At 39.2% G+C, this 27,022-nt stretch overlaps 1 protein-coding gene across 1 annotated transcript in view; it reads right to left on the bottom strand.

Annotated features, from left to right (window-relative positions):
• The window catches only part of dpm1 (dolichyl-phosphate mannosyltransferase subunit 1, catalytic), a 107,618-nt gene that overhangs the window by 73,116 nt on the left and 7,480 nt on the right, over nucleotides 1-27,022 (bottom strand). The window contains exons 2-5 of the mRNA XM_039734893.1: nucleotides 26,056-26,155; nucleotides 19,841-19,874; nucleotides 6,748-6,824; nucleotides 6,650-6,675 (exon numbers count right to left, since the gene is read on the bottom strand). Of these exons, the coding sequence (XP_039590827.1) occupies nucleotides 6,650-6,675; nucleotides 6,748-6,824; nucleotides 19,841-19,874; nucleotides 26,056-26,155 (237 nt within the window). The remainder of the gene's footprint in view (nucleotides 1-6,649; nucleotides 6,676-6,747; nucleotides 6,825-19,840; nucleotides 19,875-26,055; nucleotides 26,156-27,022) is intronic.

Below are 27,022 nucleotides of genomic sequence, written 5' to 3'. Positions count from 1 at the left end.
ACTGTCTTCCATCCTCCCCAGATTGGATCTTCTGGTTGCAGGAAAACAAGTTCAGGGCTCTCAATGATTCTGCATTATGGTAAGCTGTATAATTTCTATTACTATAACTTAATAATAATAGAAATGTAATGTAAATTGTGTATAAAACTGCCCCTCCCATAATCACCACACAAACTCCAACCTCCAACAACCCACCTGTCCCTGGAAAAATTTGCATCTAGTAAAGCGGTCCTTGGTGTCAAAAAGGTTGCGGACCACTGGGCTACACTATTGGCTGGGCTGCTGAAACTGGCCACTGGGCAGAACTGACCATCACGAGTAGTAATAGCTCACATATTTTCACCTTTTTTTGCTCTAGTTTTATGTAATTTTGTGCTAGTATTGTAACAAACAGTACAGACTACAGCTGAAGATCTAAAGTGGACGCGAGAAGTTGGTGAGTTGTTTATTAACAAATTTTTGTGATTTTGAGTTTGTATAATTTGTGTAGGTCAGGGGGCTTTTTGCATATCGGGTTATTTTGCAATATTAACTTTGAAGTAAACTTAGCAAAGTAAAATTTGATTTTTGGAGGATTTGTTTTCCAACATGTATTACTGAGCAATGAATTCAGTGAATGTTTTCACAATTTCAGTTCACACGAACAGGAATTTTGCTGTTTACGTCACTATACTCTTACAACACTGAGAATGCGCCTGAGAATATCCAAATGGAATTGATTGAACTGCAGTCAGATTCTATTCTGATGGCAAAATACAATGAAGTTGGTGTGCCAGGCTTGTATGCTTACCTGCCACCCTCGTATGTGCAGATCCAGAAGTTGGCATTGAGAGTACTGTCTATGTTCGGAAGCACTTACCTTTGTGTGCAATTGTTTTCTACCAAAGCTACCAAAACCCCACATTGCTCAAGAATTACTGTCGAGCACCTTTCATCTTTCATAAAAGTTGCAGCTGCACGAGATTTCAAGCCGGATATTGACGAACTGGTTACTAACAAGAGATGCCAAGTGTCAGGACAAAAGAAATAGATCTCACACTGTAAGACTCCTATATACAGTGAGGAACGTAAGTATTTGAACACCCTGCGATTTTGCAAGTTCTCCCACTTAATCATAGAGGGGTCTGAAATTCACATTGTAGGTGCATTCCCACTGTGAGAGACAAAATGTAAAAATCAAATTCAGGAAATCACATTGTATGATTTGTACAGAATTTATTTGTATTGTACTGCTGCACATAAGTATTTGAACACCTGGCAATCAGCAAGAATTCTGGCTCTCAAAGACCTGTTACTCTGCCTTTAAGAAGTCCACCTCTACTCCACTTAGTAATCTTAATTAGTAGCACCTGTCTGAGCTCTTTGAAGACACCTGTCCACCCCACAGTCAGTCAGACTCCAACTACTACCATGGGCAAGACTACAGAGCTGTCAAAAGACACCAGAAACAAAATTGTGGACCTCCACAAGGCTGGAAAGGGCTACGGGGCAATTGCCAAGCAGCTTGGTGAAAATAGATCAACTGTTGGAGCAATTGTCAGAAAATGGAAGAGGCTAAAGACGACTGTCAGTCTCCCTTGGACTGGGGCTTCCATGCAAGATCTCACCTCGTGGGGTATCACAGATGATAAGTAAGGTGAGGAATCAGCCTAGAACTACATGGGAGGAGCTGGTCAATGACATGAAGAGAGCTGGGACCACAGTTTCAAAGGTCACTGCTGGTAGAACACTATGCCGTCATGGTTTCATATCACACATTGCAAGGAAGGTTCCCCTGCTCAAGTCATCACATGTCCAGGCCTGTCTGAAGTTTGCCAATGACCATCTGGATGATCCAGAGGAGGCATGGAAGAAAGTCATGTGGTCAAATGAGGCCAAAATAGAACTTTTTGGTCTAAACTTCACTCGCCGTGTTTGGAGAAAAAAAAAGGAGGAGTTGCATCCCAAGAACACCATCCCAACTGTAAAGCATGGGTGTGGAAACATCATGCTTGGGGGTGCTTTACTGCGAAGGGGACAGGACGACTGCACTGTATTAAGGAGAGGATGAATGGGGCCATGTATTGTGAGATTTTGAGCAACAACCTCCTTCCCTCAGTCAGAGCACTGAAGATGGGTCGTGGCTGTGTCTTCCAACATGACAATGACCCGAAGCACACAGCCAGGATAACCAAGAAGTGGATCCGTAAGAAGCATATAAAGGTTCTGGAGTGACCTAGCCAGTCTCCAGACATAAATCCAATCGAAAATCTTTGGAGGGAGCTGAAACTCTGTGTTGCTCAGCGCCAGCCCCGGAACCTGACAGATCCAGAGGAGATCTGTGTGGAGGAGTGGGCCAAAATCCCTGTTGCAGTGTGTGCAAACCTGGTTAAGAACTATGGGAAATGTTTGACCTCTGTAATTGCAAACAAAGGCTTCTGTACCAAATATTAACACTGATTTTCTCAGGTGTTCAAATACTTATGTGCAGCAGTGCAATACAAATAAATTCTGCACAAATCATACAATGTGATTTCTTGAATTTTTTTACATTCTGTCTCTCACAGTGGGAATGCACCTTAAATGTGAATTTCAGACCCCTCTATGATATCTAAGCAAAATTGCAGGGTGTTCAAATACTTATGTTCCTCACTGTAAGCAATGAATATAATATAATGAATATAGTAATAAAAGGACTTAGCTATGAGGCTAAGACTTTAATTGTACGCTGTTGTACGGAGATTGTATGGAAATAAATTGCTTTTCTTTAAACTTTAAGTGTTACATTTTTTAAAGTTTTCAGTATTGGAAAGAAAGCTACAGTAACTTTGTACAATAGTATAATAGTATTTGTTACAGTGCGGCCCAATGACGCACGTATGGCAGTTGAAGCGGCCCACCAATGGTAGTGAGTTTGACATGCCTGTTCTACAACACGATATGTTCAATATGACACACTGCTGGTTCTAAACAGACTTTGACTTAAACTAATGACAGTAACCAAAAAAAGTTTACCTAGCTCTTCTGTTTTCCTGCAATAGAAAAAGCACCTAATATCAAAGAAAAATTCCACATAATTTACAGCTTGGCAAATCTAGTTTAAATTATATGCCATTTCAGAACGATAATTACAGCAAAGTGACTTGCTGATGGAACAAGTTGCCCATCTTCATGTTTTCTGCAGAGTCCCTTGCATTCTAAAGAAACATTTCTGAAGACTCTCCACTTCTTTGAATACCTATATGTTTATTAATGCAGTCTTGATTCTGGGTTTTATAATTTAACTAGCAAAATACCCACGCTTCTCAGTGGAGAAGTAGTGTGTTAAAGAAGTTATGAAAAAGAAACACTTTAAAAATAATGTAACATGATTGTCAATGTAATTTTCATAGGCTTATTTTAGTACTGAGAGTGAATTTGATGATTGTAATGAAAGGACAGGAGTCACCAGCAGGAAGACGTGAAGAAAGGCCAACAATAACAGGTTTGAAGTGGTGGAATAAATGAAAAGGCAGAAGTCACCAGCAGGAGGACGTGAAGGAAGGCGAACAGTAACAGGCTTGAAGCGGTGGAGTAAAGAAGAAGGAAGCAGTGAGCACGATGAACAGCTGAGGAAAGTAAGGAAGTGAGTGAGGAGGAACATGAGCGCGGGATGTCGTTAATGTATATAAGGCAGGGAGCCAACCATGTGGTAGGTGCGCGGACAATGGGCGTGAGGAAAAAGAAACGGGGACTGGGGTCGGCCCTTGTGTATCTCTGCCATGAAATAAATTGACTGTTAACGGAAATAAGGAATAAAACCACCAAAAGGAGAGGTCAGTTCCGAAAGTTCCTTACGGCATAATAGTGAGAACCGCCAAAAAGAAGACGTTATTTTCACAGTGAGGCTTTATGCAGACATGTTGCTGTTGGTATAAAGGAGCCCAAGTAGTGTTTTTACACAATTCTGCTGAATAACTTCTTGGCTAAAAGTACTGAATTTTAGTGTATCAGTGAGATGATGAACAAAATTGTTTATAATAGCACTCTGTTTTTTATTTTTTAATTCTATCCTTCACTAATACTTCTAGGAGGTCCAAAGTGTGTTTTATAACTCAGCTTGCCCTTTTAATTAACATGATGTCTGGGTGGTCCTCTCTTGAAATCATGTTACCTCCCTGCACACCACAATGTAGAAAATAGCTCTGGCCATAACAAAGTTATGTAAGACATGAAGATGTCCCTTCCCACATTTAAGGAACAAAGTCTCCCATGGAAAAGGAGCTTGTGTTGCCCTTTTTTATATACAGTAGTTACTCTGTGTTTATGAAACCAGTTGTACCTGTCATTAACGTGTAGCAGCCCGCCCCACCCCTTTAATACTTGTTGGAGTGGACAACCTCCACATCCAGTCTTTGAATAGTGACAGGACATGGAGGGTAAGATTCAGACAATTCTGTCTGCATCAAGAAACAAACTTCTCCACCTGACTCTGATACTCTGTTTCATCCCCTTCATCAATACACCTCATAAGTGCAGAATCATCATTTGAGAAGTTCTGCAAGTGACATGAGCTGGTATTACAATCTGCTGATGTTGTACACACCCAAAAAGGAGCAGCCTTTTATTTCTGTCTGTAGCAGCACAGTGCTGCCAGATCAAAACTAGCGTGGCGACTTGCTCGCATACTAAAACTCAACTCAATGAGGGAGAGGCAAATTCATTGTACCACGTGAACGTCACGGAGAGAATAAAACTGAATAATAAAAAAACAAGCAGTAACTTTTACAAATAGCCAAATTTTAGACCGGGTGTTACAGACTCAAATCAAATGTATGTTTTTATTATATTGTAGAAATAATAATAATAATAATAATAATAATAATAATAATAGCAGCTCACTACTCAAAACACAGGGCGCCCAGTCTCAAACCCGGGGCTTCGGGTTATAAGGCAGCTGTTCTTCACCATTGAAGCACATGTGTAAACTCTGTGTTGATTGACATTTGAGCTTGAGTTTTTAACTCATAGACAGCAACATGTAAAATGAATGCTTTTTTTTTCCTTTGGTTTTCTTGAATAAAAGCACACGTTTATTTGATATTTGGACTAAAAAGTCTTCACACATTCTCGTCATTATTAGTATAACCTGGAAAAAGTTTCTGCTTTAGGTATGTGTTCAGCATTTCTTGCATTTATTTTCATCCTACATTTACCCAGATCTTTTGTGTTTTCCGTGTCTATAATGCATGTATTCCAAATAACGATATACTGTATTATTTACCCTATACAACTCTAGACACCCCACATACAGATAAGAAGCCTTGATTTAAGCTGGGAGACCTTTTTGCCCGTAAACTGAGCTCTGTCAAGGCAAGGGATGGGACAACAGGCTGCTTGCCCTGATCGACGCATTTAGAAAACAAAAGATGCTGATGGTAGAGGTGTAAAGGGATTTAAGGTGGGCGGGGATTATGAGTTTTTTCGTAGGCTTAAGGATTTATAGTGTTAAAGTGTTGGTGACAGAATGAATCATTTCTGTTGCTGAGTCCCCATTTGCAGAGGGAGGAATATAAACATTAATAAGGATGATACGATTTATTTCCATGGGCAAACAATGTGGACGAATTCCAACAGCCAGAATTTTCAATGTCTGAATTACAAGTTGTAGTTTTAAGTGTAATATGCTCCCTTTTACACCATTCCTTACTGACATAGATGATCTCTTCCATTCCTTTTTATTTCCTTCACCACACTGGGTCTCTGTCTACTTGAATAAGACGACTATTAGCTTAGTTTTCTTTTACTCATTTTTAAGTTTCGAGGTATGATCGTAATAAAAGCTACATCATGTAGCTAGAGAGTGGCAATATGTTTCAAGTTGATCAGCAGTCATTCCTGTGTTGTAAGTCTGAACAGGGTAAATTATCACTGGAAGAGTTGGTGCTATTCCAAGTAATCTGTTGTAGATTTGTATGTAAAGGTAATTAACCACTGATCTATTTTGGAATGTAATTACAGGTCAATACAGGGGACAATGCAGAGAAAGTAATCTTTCTTTAACATTTCTCACAGTACTGCTTTAACGACTAGAACAAGTCTTATACTTCTTTTGATTTCACCAATATTGCACAATACTTGCCAGAGGGGTAGAGTTTCACAATAGAATAATTTCTTACAAAAGGTTTACATGGAACTCCGTGAACAACTTTTTATGCATTTTTTCTTTAAGCAATATTCCTCCACACCATCTCCCTTTCTTTGGCAACTGCTGCCTACTGTACTGCATCTCTTTTGAAGGCTTGAAGAGAAAGGTTGTTGCCCCCTGTTTTACAGACAGTCAATGGCTGATTGCCTGTTCAGTACACCTTAGAAGGGTTTTTAAAGGTTGTTGTGGGCATGTATAGTTCCACATCAATATGACAGGATTGTGAGAGACAACTGTAATCCAGAAATTCTGCACTAGAATTATTTTAAGGTTCAAGACTTTCTGAAATAGTGGAATACAAACCTCAAGTGATTTTTTTTCTCTTAGAGGAGATAATAAAAGTCAATATATGTGGACAAGATCCTATAATAAAACACGAAAAGATAGACAAGAAGGCTATTTTGTTAAGAGTTTTAAAGACTGCCAAAAATGCTTCAGATTAAATCATAAAACGAAGAGAGATATATATGTTATGTAGCTTACCTTATAAATTGAGGAATAAACTTTGGCTAAAAAAAAAAAAAAAATTAATTTTACATAAAGTGTTAATGCCATAAAATCCAAAATAGAGATCTACCTACATGGTGGGACAGGTCAGCATCCATTATTATAATGAAGTTTCCAGACGCATGTTGCATGCCATGGATATATGCAGTACCTAAGAGAAGAAAGGCAGATAAAGTTGTATGCATCTACTAGTACAAAGGACTACTTTTGAAATAACTGGTTAAAACACTATTATTATCTGAAGAACATGAACTAAAAAAGCATATTTGAAAAAACACCAGTTTTGTGGCTGGTATAATGTGCTACAGAGCACATATCAGCTGGAGGTGCCACTGAGCCCCTAAACTCTGAGACACAACTGCACAGTACCATTCTGGGTTTAAACAAAATATATTTTTTATTTTACAATACCTTCACAAACCTCCCCACAAAATGAGGACATTCTTCAAATTTATGATGCAATGCTAAAATGATATAATCCTGTGGGATTTTCTTGACTTTTTTTTTTTTTTTAAACAAAAGAATCACATTTTTCAACCCACATCTAATATCATATGTTAAAATATAACTTAAGCTTAAAGACAATGATGTTCATAAGAAGTTAGTCATTAGAAAAAGAAGCCATGGTGTATACCACAAAGAAAATGTACTGTAATTTGTCACTCATGCTTCTCCTGAATGAAGGAAATGAACATAAAGTAAACAGCTGTGTGAAAAGGTAAGTACAGCCATTAAAAAGCTTATCTTTTGAACATTTTTGGGCAAAAAGGATATTTGGTAATTATTTTAACAATATTGATAGATGTGATCTAATTTTGAAAATATTCATATTTTATTCTTACTTGTACTATTTAAAACGATCAGAATGAAATTTGATTGTGCTGAACCAGTAATTTTATCACTGCATCAAGCGCCTAAAATCTGACTCTGTTGCAAATCTTTAGGACATCGATCCATTACTATTTTCTTAAGACAATGGGCCACAGTTATAGTGTTGTCGGTTAATCAGATGTGCTTTAAGTACCATGTAACTACTATGTAACTACAGGTAAAATTCCATTACACGAACTCCCAGGGACCTAACAAATATTTCGTTGTAACGAAAATTCCATTGTAATGAGATTCTGTATATGTTACTATAGTGCTTTCTTTAACTTATGTCCAGGCATTTGCAATCATTTCAATAGCTTCTTTTGAGTTAATTTTAATCTCCTCCTGCCTACAAGTTATGTTGATGAGAATTTTTCTCAGCATTTCTTTGCACTGCTGTGCAATTGGGTGGGAGGAATTCAATTCAAATATTATCTAAATGTGAAAGCATGTTGTGGGCAGCAAAGTTATCAATCAGGAGCCAAATCATTCCTTTCTTCTTCATATTGTGAGGTTTCTGAACTCTTTTGAGAACCGCCCCCCCCCCACCAACCAACCCAACTGGAACGACATGCTGAAGTGCGTCCCTTAGCGCGATTGCAACATCTGTGGAAGATTGTCCGTTGCCAGGGCAGAGCAATAGCAGGCTCACAGTGGTGCAGTGAAGCGCCACAGAAGCAAATCATAAAAGATCAGGGTTGCGCTATTAGTCCCTGTCTTGTACCCCAAAAATGTGAGGCTTAGTCTCAGTACTTTAACAAAACCAGCTTTATTCAGCTTGAAACAGGAATTGCAGAGTTATTTATTGTAGCATGATCTGCCACTCTACTATACACAGACACAGCAGTCAGGCAGGGTCGTTCGTAGGCAGGTCAGTGACCAAGTAATCCTGTTATCTGCATTTACAATTTAGGTGCTCCTAACCTTGCATCACCCATCGAAATAATTTCTGTTAACACTGGAGGAGAGACGCAGCATAGCTTCGGGGCGCTCTTCGGCATGCTGTCTAGTTGGGGGAGGTCCCAAGAGAATTTACAAACCTCACATTTTCTTGAATGAGTGCTGCATTAATAGGAATGTTTCTTGAACGAGCATCACTGAACTACATAAAAACTGCTTTTTCGATGTCTTCAAATGCAGCAGTTCACATAAATTTGCAACCTGAGATTTGTCTTCTTTTTTTGCTCTGTCTTTCAAGAAAGTTGACAGTGTCGATGGCGAAATTCCGAATTCACAGGCAACGTCTTTTTTCTTTTTGCCGCAATCGAGAGCTGCAGAAAAATTAAAGTTTTCTTTTCTTTCTAATATGACCTGTTATCGTCTTTTCGTGTCTGACAATTCTATAGGATGGTGACAATGAATTAAATTCCAATGGATGTTATATATTTGTATACAATATTTGTATATTTTTTTTAACCAAGAGCTAATATTATTGGCATGCAGTGAGGTGTAGTGGTAAAGGCTTTAAATCTAGGACTTTAAACTCTGGGTTGTTAGTTTAAATCCTATTAATGACACTGTGTGACCATGAGCAAATCACTTTATGTGACTATGCTCCAATTGTAAGAACAATAGCAACATTTTTGGTTGTTGTAAAACCGAGGTTTACAGGAAAATGTATTCTTTTTAACACTAGAATCCCTGAAGCCAACAAAAAATCCATAATGCCGGGCCACCATAAATTCCTTTGCACTTTTTTTATCAGTGTCTTTGTTTTTCAAATGTATTAATACGCACTTGCAGCAGGTAGCCTGCTATTCCATCCCCACCAACGCAGCTCAAGTCAGATGCAAAATTCTCAGAGCTCATGTCTGTTTATCTGGGTGTGAAGTGTCTGGAATTGTATAGGGTAAATAATATATCATTACTTGAAATACATACATTTCATGTGTGTTCCGTGTCTACAATAATCTGGGTAAATGTAGGATGACAGGAAATGTGAGGCAAAAAATGTTCAACACATTACTAAAACAGAAACTTTTTCATGTTATAGTAATAATAACGAAGTGCTAATCTCTCTATTATATTAAAAAAAAAATCTAGGGATGAGACAAGACTTTTTCAGAGAGACATTTTCACGTTCCACGAGACAAAGAGTAGATGACAAAGTAGAATGTCGTAAAGAATTCAAAAACGTTGGTGCGATACACATGCACAGCAGGTTAGATATAATGGAAGTACGAAAAATCGAAAGTCTCCAAAAAATGATAGTAAACATCGCATTAGTACAAACAAACAGAAATTATTACTCGGTGAAATAAACGAACAGTATAAAGAGATTGAGTATATTTTTCAGATTTAAACTTTAAGTTGTAGATTTGTAGATCGTCTAATTCGTGTTACCATCAGGGAAAAGTAGTGTTTCTTCCCAATGAAGAGGCTTATCTGCGAGAATTAAAAGATTTGTTGTTTGCTGAAAGAGAAATCCACATACACTGTCACACTTGGGTCACAGAGTTGCACAGATACACAGGAGACTTGAGACAGAAACGTTATTCAAACACTTCAAAAAAACATAAGTCTCTTTCATGAGTGAATCAAGCTCCGTGTGTATTCGTAGGGGACAGTTCCATCTCTCAATAAAAACAATAGAAAATCTTCCTCTTCAGAGGGGCCCGCCTTGGGAGCGGGACCCCCAACAGCAGCAGAGGATGTCTGGGGGAGAAGAGAGACAAAGCAGTGAAACAAAAGGACAGCTGCAGTATAGGATTTTAAATGTTCAAAGCGCCATGCAAGATGCAGATCACGCGGCCTGGCAGAAGCAGCAAGCAAGCAGCTGATGGAACACAGATGAGGTAGAAAAAAAAAAAAATATATATATATATATATATATATATATATATATATATATATATATATATGTCTCCCATTGTATCACTGTGTAAGAGGGGGTTTCGGAGGAGTGACCGCATCTCCTTGGGGTACGGTCAGCCCTCCTCTTCACAACACGAACAGCAGAGATGCGAAGTGGCTGGCGCATAGCACAGGCCTAGGGGTGGGGGTTGGAAAGTGAAGTGAAAAAAATCAAACTGTTAGAGCTCTACGAAATTGAGGTTGTCCCACCAAATTCAACCAAAAGGCTGTCACAGACAGCTGGGGTTCTTACTTGGCCAAGACGCCTAGAGGGTCCGGAAGGTGGCAGTAAAAGCTTCCGGGTCAGGAGGACACAACCACCCTGGAGCAGGAGAGGACCACAGGAGAGGAGGAGAGACTTTCCTACTCATTGGGACCCGTGGCCACCGCCAGGGGGCATCTTAAGCCTCCTAGAACCTGGGAGAACATTACTTCCGCCACACTTGACAAGATGGCGGAGGAACCTGCCAGGGACGCCCGGAGTGCTTCTGGGGCAAAGGGCAGCACTTCCACCACACCAGGAAGTGCTGCCGGAAGATCGTCATCAGCCACCTGGAGCACATCCAGGCGGGAATAAAAGGCGCCGTCTCCCAGCAATCTGGGAGCTAGAGTCGGGAGAGGGAGCAGGACGAAGCTCCCAGGAGGAGATTGGCGGCCAAGGACTGAGGAAGAGAAGTCTAATACTGGTGATTATTGCTGAGTGCATTGTGTGTGATGGTGGGACTGTGTTTATTAATGAAAAATAAACGTGTGACTTTTATAAAGATGTGATCTCCGACTGGTGGTGTCCGGGCAAGTCTCACAATGGCGCCCGAACAGGGACCTTCTGCCTGTTCCAAGGCAGAGGACCACAAAAATAAATTTTTTGTGAGCCTCCGGTACCGCAGTCGGCCATACACATGTCCTGCAGGTAGACGGTCCGCACGCAACGCGGACGTCCCGCGAATCGCCGAGTGGCTGTCGGAGATTCTCCAGAGGGCTGTCTTCCACCCGAGGGGACTGAGGAATGCCAGCCAAGGCCAAGGAGAAGGGGATTATCCAGCGTTTGTCGTCGCCGGAGGGACTGCAGGAGGCACAATCACTGACGGGTCCGGAGGAGGTTGCCTGGACTCATGTCACTGTCTGGGGTGTGCATATCTGGTCCACGAAGCCGGGACGACATCGCTAGAGGAAGGGCAGGATCCGCCACGTCTCCAGCAGCCGAGAGTTGCAGTTCCCTCGGGAGAGGCAAGATGGCCGAAGACCGGAAGTTCCGCCCCGTGACAGGCGAGGGATTGGACGGTGTGTGTCGTGTTCCCGTCAATGATTGGTTGAAGACGGGGCAGGCGAACGTCCATCTCGAGCAAGGGGAGGGACCGGTGAATCCCGGAAGTAAGCTCCAGAAAACACAGCCGGTGAAAAGGGCCATTGGAATGGTAAGTCTTTCACTGGCTGTTGATTATTTTCTACCTGCAGGTTCTGGACATGTCGGAGAGGACGCTTCGATTAAGGAGGATGGTTAAGCAGGTAGAACACGACCTCCGAGTCTGCATAGACGAGCTGAAGGTGAAGGTGGTCGCGTCAGGGTAGATGTTACGTCATGAGGCAGAGAGGCGCAACGCTGGAATCTTTGGCCGGAGGATCATGGCGGTAAAGGTAAATAAAACTGATACCGTAAAGGAAAAGGGAGGCGCGAGCGAACCCGTCCCAGGATCGCATGGTTCCGGGGTCTTAGTAGCTGTATCTCCGACAGTGGAAACGAAGTGAGGTGCTGATCACTTGGAAGGGGTGGAGCCAAGATGCCGGCTGACAAGTGCCATGGGTCTTAGTGCTCAACCGACAGAGCCAGCATCAGTCTCACATCCTTCTACAAGGCGCAGACGGCAAGGGGTCTTTTCCTTTTCAGTAGGAAGACCCAGGCCGTCAGAATGCCCCAGAGAAATAGGAAGAATCGAAGGGGTAAAGCCGGTTCTTCCTACAAAGGGAGACGTGAGCCCGTGAGCTCACGTAGCGCAATACGTCATCCTCTGCGCGTGCAGAGGGAAGCTCCAAAGTCAGCAAGGGTGAACCCAGTATCTACCCCGATGAAGGGGAGTGGATCACACTGGAGCGGGTGCCAAGGTTTCGGTGACCAGGGTGCTGGTCAAAGGGGAAAGTGTTGGCCCTCTGTCAGAAACAAAAACGCCAGACAGTGGTGTAAGGGCAACGACTCCGCCCCGTGTCCATTTTTATTTCTATAGGACCAGGACCTGGGAGACAAGTTATGCCCGCTTCGGCTAAAGTGTACACTCGCAGGAATGGCCGCTACGAAGGACTGTTCTTCGCTGGCGATGGGGCAGTGTCACAGACGGCTGGGGTTCTTACCCGGCCGGGACGCCTAGGAGGTTCGGAAGGTGGCAGTAAAAGCTTCCGGGTCAGGAGGACACAACCGCCCTGGAGCAGGCGAGGACCACGGGAGAGGAGGAGAGACTTTCCTACTCGTTGGGACCCGTGGCCACCGCCAGGGGGCATCTTAAGCCTCCTAGAACCTGGGAGAACATTACTTCCGCCACACTTGACAAGATGGCGGAGGAACCTGCCAGGGATGCCCGGAGTGCTTCCGGGGCAAAGGGCAGCACTTCTGCCACACCAGGAAGTGCTGCCGGAAGATCGTCATCAGCCACCTGGAGCACATCCGGGCAGGAATAAAAAGCGCCGCCTCCCAGCAATCTGGGAGCTAGAGTCGGGAGAGGGAGCAAGACGAAGCTCCCAGGAGGAGATTGGCGGCCAAGGACTGAGGAAGAGAAGTCTAATACCGGTGATTATTGCTGAGTGCATTGTGTGTGATGGTGGGACTGTGTTTATTAATGAAAAATAAACGTGTGACTTTTATAAAGATTTGGTCTCCGACTGGTGGTGTCTGGGCAAGTCTCACAAGGCCTACCAGAAGATGCTGTAGAAAGTCTCCAAGACACACAAGTTAACATCAAGGGATTTACAGGAGACTACCTTTCAGAAGAAACAGCATGCACATTTTTCAGCAGTCCTTATTATTATTACTAGCCAGGAGCTTTCTTGTCAGAGATCACCTAGCTAAAGAGTCTAAAAGCATCTCGCTAATCTCTGTTGATGCAGATCACCGTGTTAACCACATTACACAACAGTTTTTAAACCAGGCTTTCAAAGCCTCTTGTGATATGTCAACAGAATTGGGCAGACATGATATAGTGTTAGGGAGTTGCATGGTCAGATTCAATATCATTTATTCAATCAACCTTTCTCCTCAGGAAGCGAAGTAACCACCAAAAAAAAGGTGTTCTGTGATTCAAATAGACCATGTTTAAATATATGGCGAGTTATAAACCTGACAGGAACTCAAAAAGGTATTTTAGCAAACACGGATGGATTTACTACCCAAGAAGGAGCATACTGTATATTGATGCAAAAAGTAATGGAATAAACTGGAAAAAGATTGGTGGATGGATTTATAATTACCAAAACAGAAAATATAAAAATACTGCAACACGCCTTACTTTTTATGACTTGTAAGTAAAACATTTTTGTGAGTGATCCGTTTTATATGCTTTTTAACAATCAAAAAAGTATAAACTGACTTGATGTTAGCACATGCATGTAATTAATATGAGTTTACCCTGCAGTGGGACAGTTACATGATGATTAATGGACTATAGATGCATTATAAAATACATGCAACAGAAAGAGTGGGGGTGTTGGCAGTTCTGAACCACAGTGCCGATAACTTTATCCACATGCTAATTACAAATTTGAAATTAATCCCTGTTTCCTTAACACTAGAATCCCTGAAGCCTGCAAAAAAACTCGAAATCCCGGCCCACTTTAAATCCCTTTCCATCAGCGTCTTTTGTTTTGTAAATGCATCGATCAGCACAAGCAGCATGCTGAGCCAAAACCGCTGACCCCTGGCTTTACAGAACTCAGCTCGGCAAAAAGTTCTCCCAACTCAAGCCAAGGCTCCTTATATGCGTGTGAGGTTCCTGGAATTGGGCAGGGTAAATAATACAGTATGTTGCTATTTGGAATACATGCATTTCATGTGTGTTCTATGTCTACAAAGATCTGGGTAAGTGTAGGAGGAAAGGAAATGCGAGGCAAGAATTGCTGAACACATACCTAAAGCAGAAACGTTTTCCATGTTATACTAATAATGATGTGAAGTGTATAATCTGTGAAGACTTTAGTACAAATATCAAATAAACATGTGCGCTTTTATTCAAGAATATAACCAAAGGGGAAAAAAAAACATTTCATTTACATGTTGGTCGTAGCCCACCGTCTGAGTGTCATATGAAAGTTTAATAGGGTACAGAGAAAAAAAATAGGCATACAGTGGGAAAAAAAGCACAAAATGTCAACTTTAATCTCGAAATTTCCACTTTAATCACATAGTTTATTTTGTTATTAAAGTAGAACATCATAAACTTCATCTTAAAATCGTTTAATTTACTAGTTTCTCAAATCCCATCACGTTAAATGCTTTGTTTTTTATATGATCTTCAATGTGCTCTGTGTGTGTGAATCAAACATGCTTCTTAAACGGGCTTTATCTTCCTCCGACAGGACACAGAATCCATTACATTTGTGATATTACAGTTCTCTGAATAATTAAAATACGGAGATGTATGCTTGATATTTTCATTATGACAGGAGTTAAAGCATGTTATTAAACATGGGAACACGGCTGCGCAGTGATTGTTCATGCCTCACACAAGATGCTTGCTGCGCCATATGCGACCTTTGATGAAATAATTTGTTGCAGCAGTACTGTCTCTTTCAAACAAACTAAATTCCTGTCCTTACTTTTCTTTGTCCAAATACCCAATCGCCACACAATCAGCTTTGTAAAAGACGTTAAGCCATCTGTAAGCTTAGAACACTGATTCTTCAAAACTTTTAAGGAACATTGAAATATCTTCGTAGTACATGTTTAATTATTCTATCCATCTTTCCTTTCAGTGTCGCACCAACCCCAGCAAGAATACAGCATGAGGCAGGAACAATCCCTGAAGTAGCCAGCGCTGTAACACCATGTCCTCACATGTTTAATTATTAACATTATAGATTATTTAAATGAAGCTGAAGTTTTATCTGTATAATATAATAAACATATTTTGCTGCATTTCATCTTAAAAATGATATTGTCATCATATGTAAATACACGCTTTATAAAGTGGCTCAGGTTGTGTAATATTATAACTGTATCAAAAGTTTACAGTGAGGTAATTGTACTAGTAAGTACAAAGAAGTTCTACAAGGAGCACTTGATGGACTGATTGAGTTTGTTTATAGTTCTTGGGATGAAACCGTTTCTGAACCGCGAGGTCTGTACAGGAAAGGCTCTGAACCATTTGTCGCATGAAAGCAGTTCAAATAGGCAGCATGGGGAAGCATGTACTGTATAACGATAATTTTATTTCCAATCAGCTGCTGTACAGCTGTGATTCACACTCAGACACAGTGATATAAATACTCATGAGTGGTGCAGTGAGAGTAATATGGAAAAAGATGATCTGCTGTGGTAACCCCTAACGGGAACAGCTGAAAGAAGAAGAAGGTGCAGTGACAGTAACAACGCTAAAGCAGCTATGGAATTTAGAATAGTTGGACCGCTCTCTAGACCATTATATTGTTACAGGTTAATTACAATCAGATGCATTAAACTAATAAACAATATGCGGTTAATTTCAGTGTATGTATAAAGCCACGTCAGGGATGTGGGTCTAAAAAAGAAAGGGAAACCACACTGGAACATTAGCAGTACTTTGATAATGGGTGCCGCCACTTTGCAAAACCCAGCAGAGAACTTGTGTACGCCAGGGTTTTAGCTGCCGTGAAAATGTGCGTGGCTTTATACATCGCGATTTGAGCGTGGAAACGGGAGTATGCAACATTTTTGTGCTTACGCACCATTTATCCATGAGGCCCCAAGTGCTCAAAACGCATATTTATTTATTTATTTAGCACTTTAAAAACAACATTAAGCCTGACCAAACTGCCGTACAATAAATACCCAACATATCAGACAAACAATAACCAAAGGGAAAAGAAACAGAAACGCATAAACGCTGAAAAGATTCATAATAAAAAGTACACAGACAGTCATCATATCATACTTGGTTAAAGGCTAGGGAGTAAAAGTGCGTTTTTAAATAAGATTTAAAGGCAGAAAGTGAAGGAGTCAGCAAAATGTGCAATGGCAAATCATTCCAGAGTTTTGGAGCTGCAACTGAAAAAGCTTGATCACCTCTGAGTTTGCATCATGCCTTAGGAACACATAAAAGCATCTGGTCTGCTGACCTGAGTGAGCGAGACAGTACATAAGGGTGAAGCAGTTCCGACAAATAAAATGGGGCACAACTATTAAAGGATTTAAAAACAAATACAAGGATCATAAAATAGATTCGGAAACAAACCAGAAGCCAGTGAAGGGAAACCAAAATCGGGCTAACATGATCATGCTTTCTTGTGCCAGTTAAAAATCGAGCAGCAGCATTTTGCACCAGCTGTAGGCGAGCAATGAAGGCCTGGCTAATTCCAAAAAGAAGCGCATTGCAGTAATCTAGACAAGAGGTTATAAAAGCATGTATCACTGTTTCAAGGTTGCGTTTAGACAAAACTGGCTTGTAGTGAGCTGCTGTTATTGTTATTATTATTACTATAATATAATAAAAACATACATTTGATTTGAGTCTGTAACACCCGGTGTACATTTTGGCTACTTGTAAAAGTTACCGCTTGTTTTTTTATTATTCAGTATTATTGTCTCAGTGAAGTTCATGTGGTACAACGAACTTGCCTCTCCCTCTCTCAGTTGATGGCATTCATCTCTATCCTTTTCACAAGAGCAGTGCTGTGGCTAATGCCTGCTCAGAACAATTGTTTTCCTGGCACGACCATAACAACAGACTGCTTTTTCACAGCACTTTTGCTGGTTAAAAAAATGCAGCACTCTGCTTGGCAATATAAAGTAAAATGGAACTTGCCCCTGCAGCTAAAGTCACTTCAGTACCAGAGCAGCTCGCCACTCTGCTGTTTAGATGTGGCAGTGCCATGATGACGATGTATGAGCCCAAAAAAAACATGCAACATAATGCACAGTATAGGCAAGATAAAAAAAAAAACGTTCAAATGACAACTCATGGTCAAATGGCATAGCGTTTCGGTGTCTTTTTCATGTATGAATGTGCGTGTTTGCGTGAATGATACAGAGACAGATTCGATCTTATTCAAGTGATTACTGAAATATAAAATAAACATTTTTGAAAACCCATAACAAAACAAGTGTGCTTTTATTCAAGTTCAAGTGACAATAAGATACCAAGACGACATTATTCACCAGAATTTGTGTCTCTGCTGATATGCCTTCAGCGATATATTTTACAGGTAGCAAAACTTTACACCAGGTGTTACAGACTGAAATCAAAGGATTCTTTCTTTTGGGCGCACACAGCGTCATCATGACACTGCCAGATCTAAACAGCAGTGTGGCGAAATGCTCGTGTACTGAAGTGACTTTAGCTGCAGATGGAAGTCCCATTTTACTTTATGGTGCCAAGCAGAGTGCAGCAGTCTATTAGCCAGTGAAAGCACTTTGAAGAAGCTGTCTGTTGTTACGGTCCTGCCTTTGTTCAGTCTGATAGTGGTCACAGGACATCATATCTTTGATTGCCGGTACAACAAATAGTTATGAGCAGGCATCAGCCACAGCGCTGCTCTTGTGAAAAGAATGGAGATAAATGTCATCAACTCAGAGAGGGAGAGGCAAGTTTGTTGTACCACGTGAATGTCACTGAGAGAATAAAACTGAACAGTAAAAAAAACAAGCGCTAAGAAGTAGCGAAAATTTACACCAGGTGTTGTTATAATACATTTTCTTTAATATTTATGACACTATATCTGGACAACACTGTTAAGAGTCATTGTAACTGTCTCTGTGCAAGTTGTTATGAGTTTCATTCACATGTGCATGCTACGTTTGGCTCACAGGGGCTCAGCATTTAGAATTGCTAGCCAAGCATAGACTAGATAGCCAAAAACAACTGGAGGATTGTATAGTCGGCTTAAACACAGAACAGTATTTCTGTCCTCTGTCAGTACAAAATCTTCTTTCTTTGTTGGGAGAATGAGAACAGGCATGTAGGCATTATGTTATTTCTGTATTTTGTGGAGGAGAGGTTCAGTCCCTAACCTGCCGTTGTTTGGAGACAGAGAAGACCAGCAAGTGAAGCAGACAATATTAAAAGGCTTGGACAACAGCCAAACCCTTCGAAGCTGTGTCGGACCTCTGTCTGAAAACCCTCTCAGCGTGGAAACGAAAAAATGGCAGACTGCGTAGATCCAGATTCCCACACCTGGATAAGAGTCTGTCATATGCTTCCCGTCTGTAACCGCATCAACCGTCAGTAAATGTAAGCTAAAGTATATTTTTCTCATGTGGTTCTTATACCGCCGTAATCACGATGGGAGGGATATCACCTTTTCCGTCATATTACTATATTGTTTAGTTACTTAATGTGCCGCAATTTCAAAAGAACACATTTCCGGAGAGCTAAAGCCTCTTAAGGAAACAGGTGTTACAGACTCAAATCAAATGTATGTTTTTATTATATTATAGTAATAATAGCAGCTCAATACTCAAAATGCTGAGCACCCGGTCTCGAAACCCAGGACCATTGGGTTATAAGGCAACATTACCACTGCACCATTTAAGAATACGAATAAAACTCCCTGTCGATTGACATTTGAGCTTGGGTTTTTAAGTCAATGACAGCAACATGTAAATCAATTGTTTTTTTCTTTTGGTTACATTCTTAAATAAAAGCAAATGTGTTTATTTGATATTTGGTCTAAAGTCTTCACACATTATACACTTCACATCATTATTAGTATAACATGGAAAATGTTTCTGCTTTAGGTATGTGTTTAGAATTTCTTGTACTTCATCCTACAATTACCCAGATCTTTGTAGACACGGAACACACATGAAATGCATGTATTCCAAATAATGACATACAGTATTATTTACCCTATACAACTCCAGGAACCTCACATGCAGATAATGAGCCTTGGCTTAAACTGGAAGAACTTTTTGCCCAAGCCGAGCTCCATCAAGGTAGGGGATGAGACAGCAGGCTGGTTGCTGCTTGTTTTGATCGACACATTTACAAAACAAAAGATGCAGATGGAGATGGATTTAAGATAGTCTGAGATTATGAGTTTTTTTGTAGGCTTCAGGGGTTCTAGTGTTATGCTCTGGGCTATAGTGTGAACCACTGAATCCCTCTGTCAAACACTGTAACCAAAGCAATATTTATAAATATGTTGTTACTTATATTTTAAAACAAAAGACTTGTTACAACATCATTAAAATATTGACATTAGCTGCAAAAGGAGCTTTAACTTTTCTTTTTAGCAAAATGTACTAACACAAAAATATGATGACCTTACCTAAGCCCAGTTTCTTTTCTCTGGGTCGCAGTAACTGTATTAAAGGGAAGAAAAAAATATTAATGTTCTGTATAGTTTCCAATTTTCTGCAATCAAGCAACAATACTACCAATTATTAAAACTTCACTGAAATAAACCATGGACGGCACAGTGGCGCAGTGGTAGCACTGCTGCCTCGCAGTAAGGAGACCTGGGTTTGTTTCCTGGGTCCTCCCTATGTGGAGTTTGCATGCTCTCCCTGTGTCTGCATGGGTTTCCTCTGGGTGCTCCGGTTTCCTCCAACAGTCAAAAGACATGCAGGTTAGGTGCATTAGCGATCCTAAATTGTCTCTATTGTGTGCGTGTCCTGCGGTGGACTGGCGCCCTGCTCGGGATTTGTTCCTGCCTTGCGCCCTGTGCTAGCTGGGATTGGCTCCAGCAGACCCCCCATGACCCTGTGTTAGGATATTACGGGTTGAATAATTAATGGATGGATGGATGGATGGATGAAATAAACCATACTTTATAAGGAAAACAGTCACAAAACAAAGTGCAATTTGTGTTCTATGCTTTTGACATAACTTTATTTCACCATAATGTGTAACCCATTATTATAAATAAAATTTTTAAAATCCTTAACTTGTGTGTAAATAATTTTTAATTCTACTATATATTATACAGTAGATCAAACCAAGAGTCATGGAATGCATTGAGGAACTATGGACTTGACAGTTCTGGTATGATCTGAACCTACAAAGGAGAACCAGAATTTAGAAGAGAGGAGGATGGGAGCAAAAAATAGGAAGAACTGCTTGAAATATGGAGGAATCAGAAACCCTCTTATGTGGTATCCAGTTGTTCACATAGAATCCATTAAAAAAAAAAAATCAGAAACATAAATTCATTGAATTCTAGCTAATGGCTCAAGCTTATATATATATATATATATATATATATATATATATAGCCATAATGTCTGGGACCTTGATTTACTCCTCTGTCTCAGTTTCAAATTACACTACAAATAATTCAGATGTGATTAAAGTGCACATTGCCAACTTTAGTTTAAGGGTATATGCATACATTCCAGTCTCACCATGTGGAAATTACACAATTTTCCTACATGGTCCACCCATTTCAGCGCATCATAATGTTTGGCACATAGCAATGACAGGTATATTAAAGCAAGCATATTCAGTATTTTGTTGCATATCCCTTTGAATACAAATTTCATGCAAACACTTCATTTTATTTTATCTTTTTATGTTTGGCTGTGGGTAGTGCAAAAGTGTTACTGCAAACAACAACAAAATAACCTCTTGTGAAAACTGAGATCATTTTTAAAATTATGATCAAAGGCAACATTTTAGCATTGAAAACCAAACTTTCACAAGTATGAGTACAAAGTAAGGCAAACCTATTCAAGTAATAAAACTTCCCATATGGCGACTACTAGTGTGGCAAAATAATTAATTGCTAGATTTTTAAAAATGAAAGTATCATAAAACAAAGGAATTAAAGCTACTTAGTAAGAAAAACAAAACAATGACAAAGAGCAAAACCACTGACTACCCTAAGCAATAAAAACCTCAATTACATTTTCTCCAAGAGCTGACTGCAGTAACAGAAATTTTTTACAAGCATGTTGTACATTCATTCATTCTAAATTTAACATTTTTATTTTTAATATAACAATGTGACATATTTCCTCCATAAGAGCACTGTGCATATTAAGTACTACCCAAGTTCTGGAAATTTTGTACTGCAAACTCAATCAAAATTACATTCTGAACAGGATTGTTTTCACCACTGTTAAAAATAAGCTCCACTCTTGAGTTAAATATCATATGTTGAAAACGCCTAAAATGCTTACCAACTGTCATTATATAAACATATTTTAAATTGTAAAATATCAGGGTAAAAGCTTTGTCTAATTCAGTATGCATTAGTTTCTAAGATGCATACTGTTCAGTCATAGCTAGTGTGTAATTACCAGACATCCATGTAAGTAGCCAGCATTACCTGTAATGACCACCTGATACAGATGTAAATTTTAAATTTTTAAAGAAGGAAATTATTCTAACTCTATGCCGAAATACAGATGCCTAGCCCTGTAAATATATATGTGCATGCTTCTTTTTAGAAGCATGTACAACACCCTAGTACTACAACCAAATGTTTGAAAATGCTGTAAGGTAGAAGTATGGCCATTTTGAGAAGTGATATAAGAAAAAAACTGCAATATCAGTTGCAAAAACTCTTTTTAACACTAGAATTACCAGAACCTATGAGAAAACTCGTAAAATCTGGCCCACCTTAAATCCATCCGCACCTCTCCATCAGCGTCTTTTGTCTTTTAAATGTGCCGATTAAGACAAGCAGCAAGCAGCCTGCTATTCCATTCCCCCACCGTCGCAGAATGTTCACAAAGTTCTTCCAGCTCATGCCTTGTTTGATTATCTGGGAGTGAACTGCTGGAGTTTTGAAGTGGAAATAATAGATCGTTATTTGGAACACATATATTTCATGTGTATTCCGTTTCTACAGTAATCTGGGTAAACACATTGTTAAAACAGAAACTTTTTCATATTTTAGTAATAAATGTTACAAAATGTAGGCATAAACTATAGAATGTGTGAAGCCTGAAGTCTAATGATCAAATAAACACTTTCACAAAAGGTTCAAGGACGATACAACAGCTTCCGTGGCGTAGCGGTAAGATTTGCCGGCTTATAATCAAGAGTCCCCATTTTGATCCTGACTGTCTCCTATATTTACTGTTTTCAGTAGCGAACTGCTGTTATTGTTAATATTATACAGTACACACATACATTTGGTTTGCGTCTGTAACAGACTGTGTACATTTATAGTACTGTACTGTAAAAGTTACCTTTTTTTTTTCACTTTTATTCTCTCAGTCACGATCACAATACATACTACCACGCTAGGGATCGGACGCTGTTAGTTTTTATTTGAAACTGGGAATAACTTTAGATGTGAGTAGTGTTTTGAGGCAATGGAACTGGACATTCTCTCATCTGGAGGGATAAAAGCCGACACACAAACGCTGTTGAATCTGCCTCCTTCGTATCTCACTGTCACTTTATTTTTCTTTGCTCAGTTTTATTGAGTGTTCCTGCTCACGCAGAATTAGTATGCACCTTATGGTTTATGATGTCAAAAAAAAAAAACCACAGAGACGTAGGTATACAGTATATGTATATAGTATATGATTTTTGGAATTATTCATTTGATAACCTTTTATGAGGTCAGTTCAGAGCAATATACAATCATTAAATTCAAAAGTTAACAAGTCACACACACACACACACAAGGATAGTCCTTCCTACATTTACAACATGTGTACCTGTTGCAATGCGCACACTTCTCTCTATGCTGTGGTTTCTATTACACACCTGAAAGAAATATATGTGACATTTTGAAGAAATCATTTTATGACCTGAATATTACCAATCAGAAAACATCATCGCACTACTGCAATATTATTTGAAAATGAACAGCGTCAGATCGGGTGCGAATTTACGCTGGCGCTGTTACTTAGAGTCAGATCATTAGAGGTGGTGGGGAGGGAGGGTGTTAGAGCGTGATTGAGATAATAAAACTGTAAAAAGCTAACAAGTACTATAAATTTATACCCAATGTCCCATATATTTGTCTCTTTCTTTTTTGATTTCTGCTGCAAGAACCGTCCTTCCTACATTTACGACATGTGTACACTTTTCTCTATGCTGTGGTTTCTATTACATTGAAAGTGCACTTGACACTGACTCAGTTTACTTTCCTGGGGAAGCGGCTGTCTTGGAACAGAAGCTTGTCGATGTTGCATCCTCCTTTTCTTTTTCCATCGCCTTTTCTAGTAAGATGCGACAATGAAGTTCCTCTGCAATATGAGCCATGAACACTCTTCTTTTCACCTGACGCTGTTTGTTTTCAAATAATATTGCAGTAGTGCGATGATGTTTTCTGATTGGTACTATTCAGGTCATAAAATGATTTCTTCAAAATGTCACATATATTGTCTCTTTCTTTCAGGTGTGTAATAGAAACCACAGCATAGTGAGAAGTGTGCGCATTGCAACAGGTACACATGTCGTAAAAGTATGAAGGATTGTCCTTGTGTGTGTTTGAACTGTTAACATTTATATTTGATGATTGCATATAGCGTTGAACTGACCTCATAAAAGGTCATAAAATGAATAATTCCAAATATCATATATACCTATGTCTGTTTTTTGTTTTTTGGACATCATAAACCATAAGGTGCATACTAATTCTGCGTGAGCAGGAAAACTCAATAAAACTGAATAAAAAAAAAATAAAATGACAGTGAGATACGAAGAAGGCAGATTCAACAGTGTTTGTGTGTCAGCTTTTATCCCTCCAGATGAAAGAATGTCCAGTTCCATTGCCTCAAAACACTACTCACATCTACAGTTATTCCCAGTTTCAAATAAAAACTAACAGAGTCAGATCCCTAGGGAGGTAGTATGTATCATGATCGTGACTGAGAATAAAAGTGAAAAAAAAAAATAACTTTTACAAGTACAGTAATATAAATGTTCACGGTCTATTATAGACGCAAACCAAATGTATGTGTGCACTATATAATATTAACAATAAGAACAGTTCACTACTGAAAACAGTAAATATAGGAGACAGTCAGGATCGAACCAGGGACTCTTGATTATAAGTCAGCAAATCTTTCTGCTACGTCACGGAAGCTGTTGCATCGTCCTTGAACCTTTTGTGAAAGTGTTTATTTGGTCTTTGGACTTTATGCCTACATTTTGTAACATTTATTATTAAAATATGAAAAAGTTTCTGCTTTAACAATATGTTTACACAGATTACAGTAGAAACAGAACACACGTGAAATGTGTTCCAAATAACGATCTATTATTTCCACTTCAAAACGCCAGCAGTTCACTCCCAGATAATCAAATAAGGCAATAAGTGGTCCACTGCTACAAATACTTAGGGTCTACATTAATGACAGAGGGGAACTACGCAAAAATAAGCTGAGTAGGCTCTTTTTCCTTAATGTGGGAAGTGACACCCTTCACATCTTGTATTACTCTGTGACGGCCAGTGAGATTTTCTACGTTGTGGTGTGCTGGGCTGGTAACAATACTTCTAAGAAAGGCACACCGATTCAACAAGCTAATTAAAAGGGCAAGGCCCAGTTACAGGACAGAATCTGGTTCCCCTGAAGGAAGCAGCGAAGGAGAGAATTAAAGCAAAACTGAGTGCCATTATAAACAATTTTGCACATCTTCCCTCTGACAAACAAACATTGACTACTTTAAGAAAACAAATTATTCAGCAGAATTGTGTCAAGAAACAGTACTGAGGATCTTTTATACCAACAGCAATACATCTCCATAATGCCTCACTGTGACTGCGACAGCCAAGTCAGATCTTTTCTTTCTTTATTGTCATTCCAGTGTGTGTTTAAACCAAAGGCTGTGCACATATTTATTTACTTACTTATCTATATATTTATGTATTTATTATTTTAAAGAGCGTCTGTAAAAAGACACATTTTCCTCTGGGGACAAGTAAAGTTCCAATTATCTGTCTATCTATCTATAGCAGGGAAAGTAAGTATTGAGTGTGTCAACATTTTTCTCAGTAAATATATTTCTAATAGGGCTATTAATATGAAATTTTCACCAGATGTCAGTAACAACCCAAGTAATCCACAGATACAAAAGAATTGAAAACAAATAAGTCCATAAATTAAGTGTAATAAAGTAGAATGACACAGTGAATAATTATTGAACACGCTTACTGAAATTTACTTAAGTAGGAAAAGTAGTAGTAGAAAAGCCTTTGTTGGTAAAGACAGCTTCAAGACACCTCCTACATAGAGAAACTACTGAGAGATTTCAGCTGGTTTCTTGGCGTTCCATGCCTTTTTGCACCTCTTTTTCTTCTTGTGTTCAATACTTATTCCCTGTGTCATTCCACTTTATTACACATAATTTAGGGACTTATTTGTTTTGATTTCTTTGCAAGTGTGAATTACTTGGGTTATCGACATCTGATGAAAATTCCATGTCAATAGCCCCATTAGAAATATACTTACTGAGAAAAACTCATGAATCCAATACTTATTTTCCCAGCTTTATCTATCTAACAGAGGATGATGCTTTACTTGCAAATACTTTTTTCCATGATAGAGCAATTCATTCTCCAATATAAATTATACTTACAATTATGTCTGGACCATAGATCTTCTGCATATGTTCAGCTATATCCTGGGTGCCATCTGGACTTCCATCATCAATAATAATAATTTCATATTTATTTCCACTGAAAGACAAAGAGCACCTCTGCTTAAAACTACATATGTAACAGCCAACTTTACAGGCAGTTTACTAATTTTATAGGGGCAAAAGACCATGAACTGTAATCCACCAACTTTGCTAAAAATAGAATTTGATATACAATACCATTTACTAGAGGGATTCTGTTTTACTGAGTAGGACACTGCCCGTTAGAGACAAATCTCTAGTTAGCCAAGCGTTAAATGTTTTTGTATATTACTAGACACAGGCATATAATTTAAACTGACCACATTTCTAACATCTTTAGAAATGTTAATGCCAAGATAACAAATATTTAATTTAACTTGCATATCATAAACTGTATTATTATTATCACATTTTTTCAAAGAAAAGAGTACACATTTTTAATGTTGAGATTTAGTCCTGAGAAGCGTGAAAAGTGGTTAATTATTTCAAGAGATTTAGAAACTTTGTGTTTAGTGTTCAAAAGTAGAGTTGTATCTGTGTAATTTTGAAATTGTTACCATTAAAACAAATGCCTTTAAAGTAACTTTGTTCAATCAGAACATTAAAGAATCTGAGCAGCCAAGAGAAAAAGCAAAGGAGAGATCCGGCATCCTTGGCGTATGCCTCTTTCAACATTAAATCTATATAAAATTCCATGGAGAAGCTTAACTGAGCTGTCAATACCTTTATATAGAGTCTTAAAGGTGTTAAGAAAGTAATGACCCACATTAAAAAAAAATGTAATGTATCAAAAATGAATGTATGGCTAATAGTATCAAATGCTCTGTGAAACTCAAGAAATAATATTAATGGATCACGTGCTAACCATTTATGGTAATCAATAAGGTCTAATACCAGACAAACATTATTTGAAATGTGACATCCT

This window comes from Polypterus senegalus, chromosome 14, assembly GCF_016835505.1.
Source record: "Polypterus senegalus isolate Bchr_013 chromosome 14, ASM1683550v1, whole genome shotgun sequence".
NCBI lineage: Eukaryota > Metazoa > Chordata > Cladistia > Polypteriformes > Polypteridae > Polypterus > Polypterus senegalus.
This window is presented reverse-complemented; position numbering and strand designations above follow the sequence as displayed.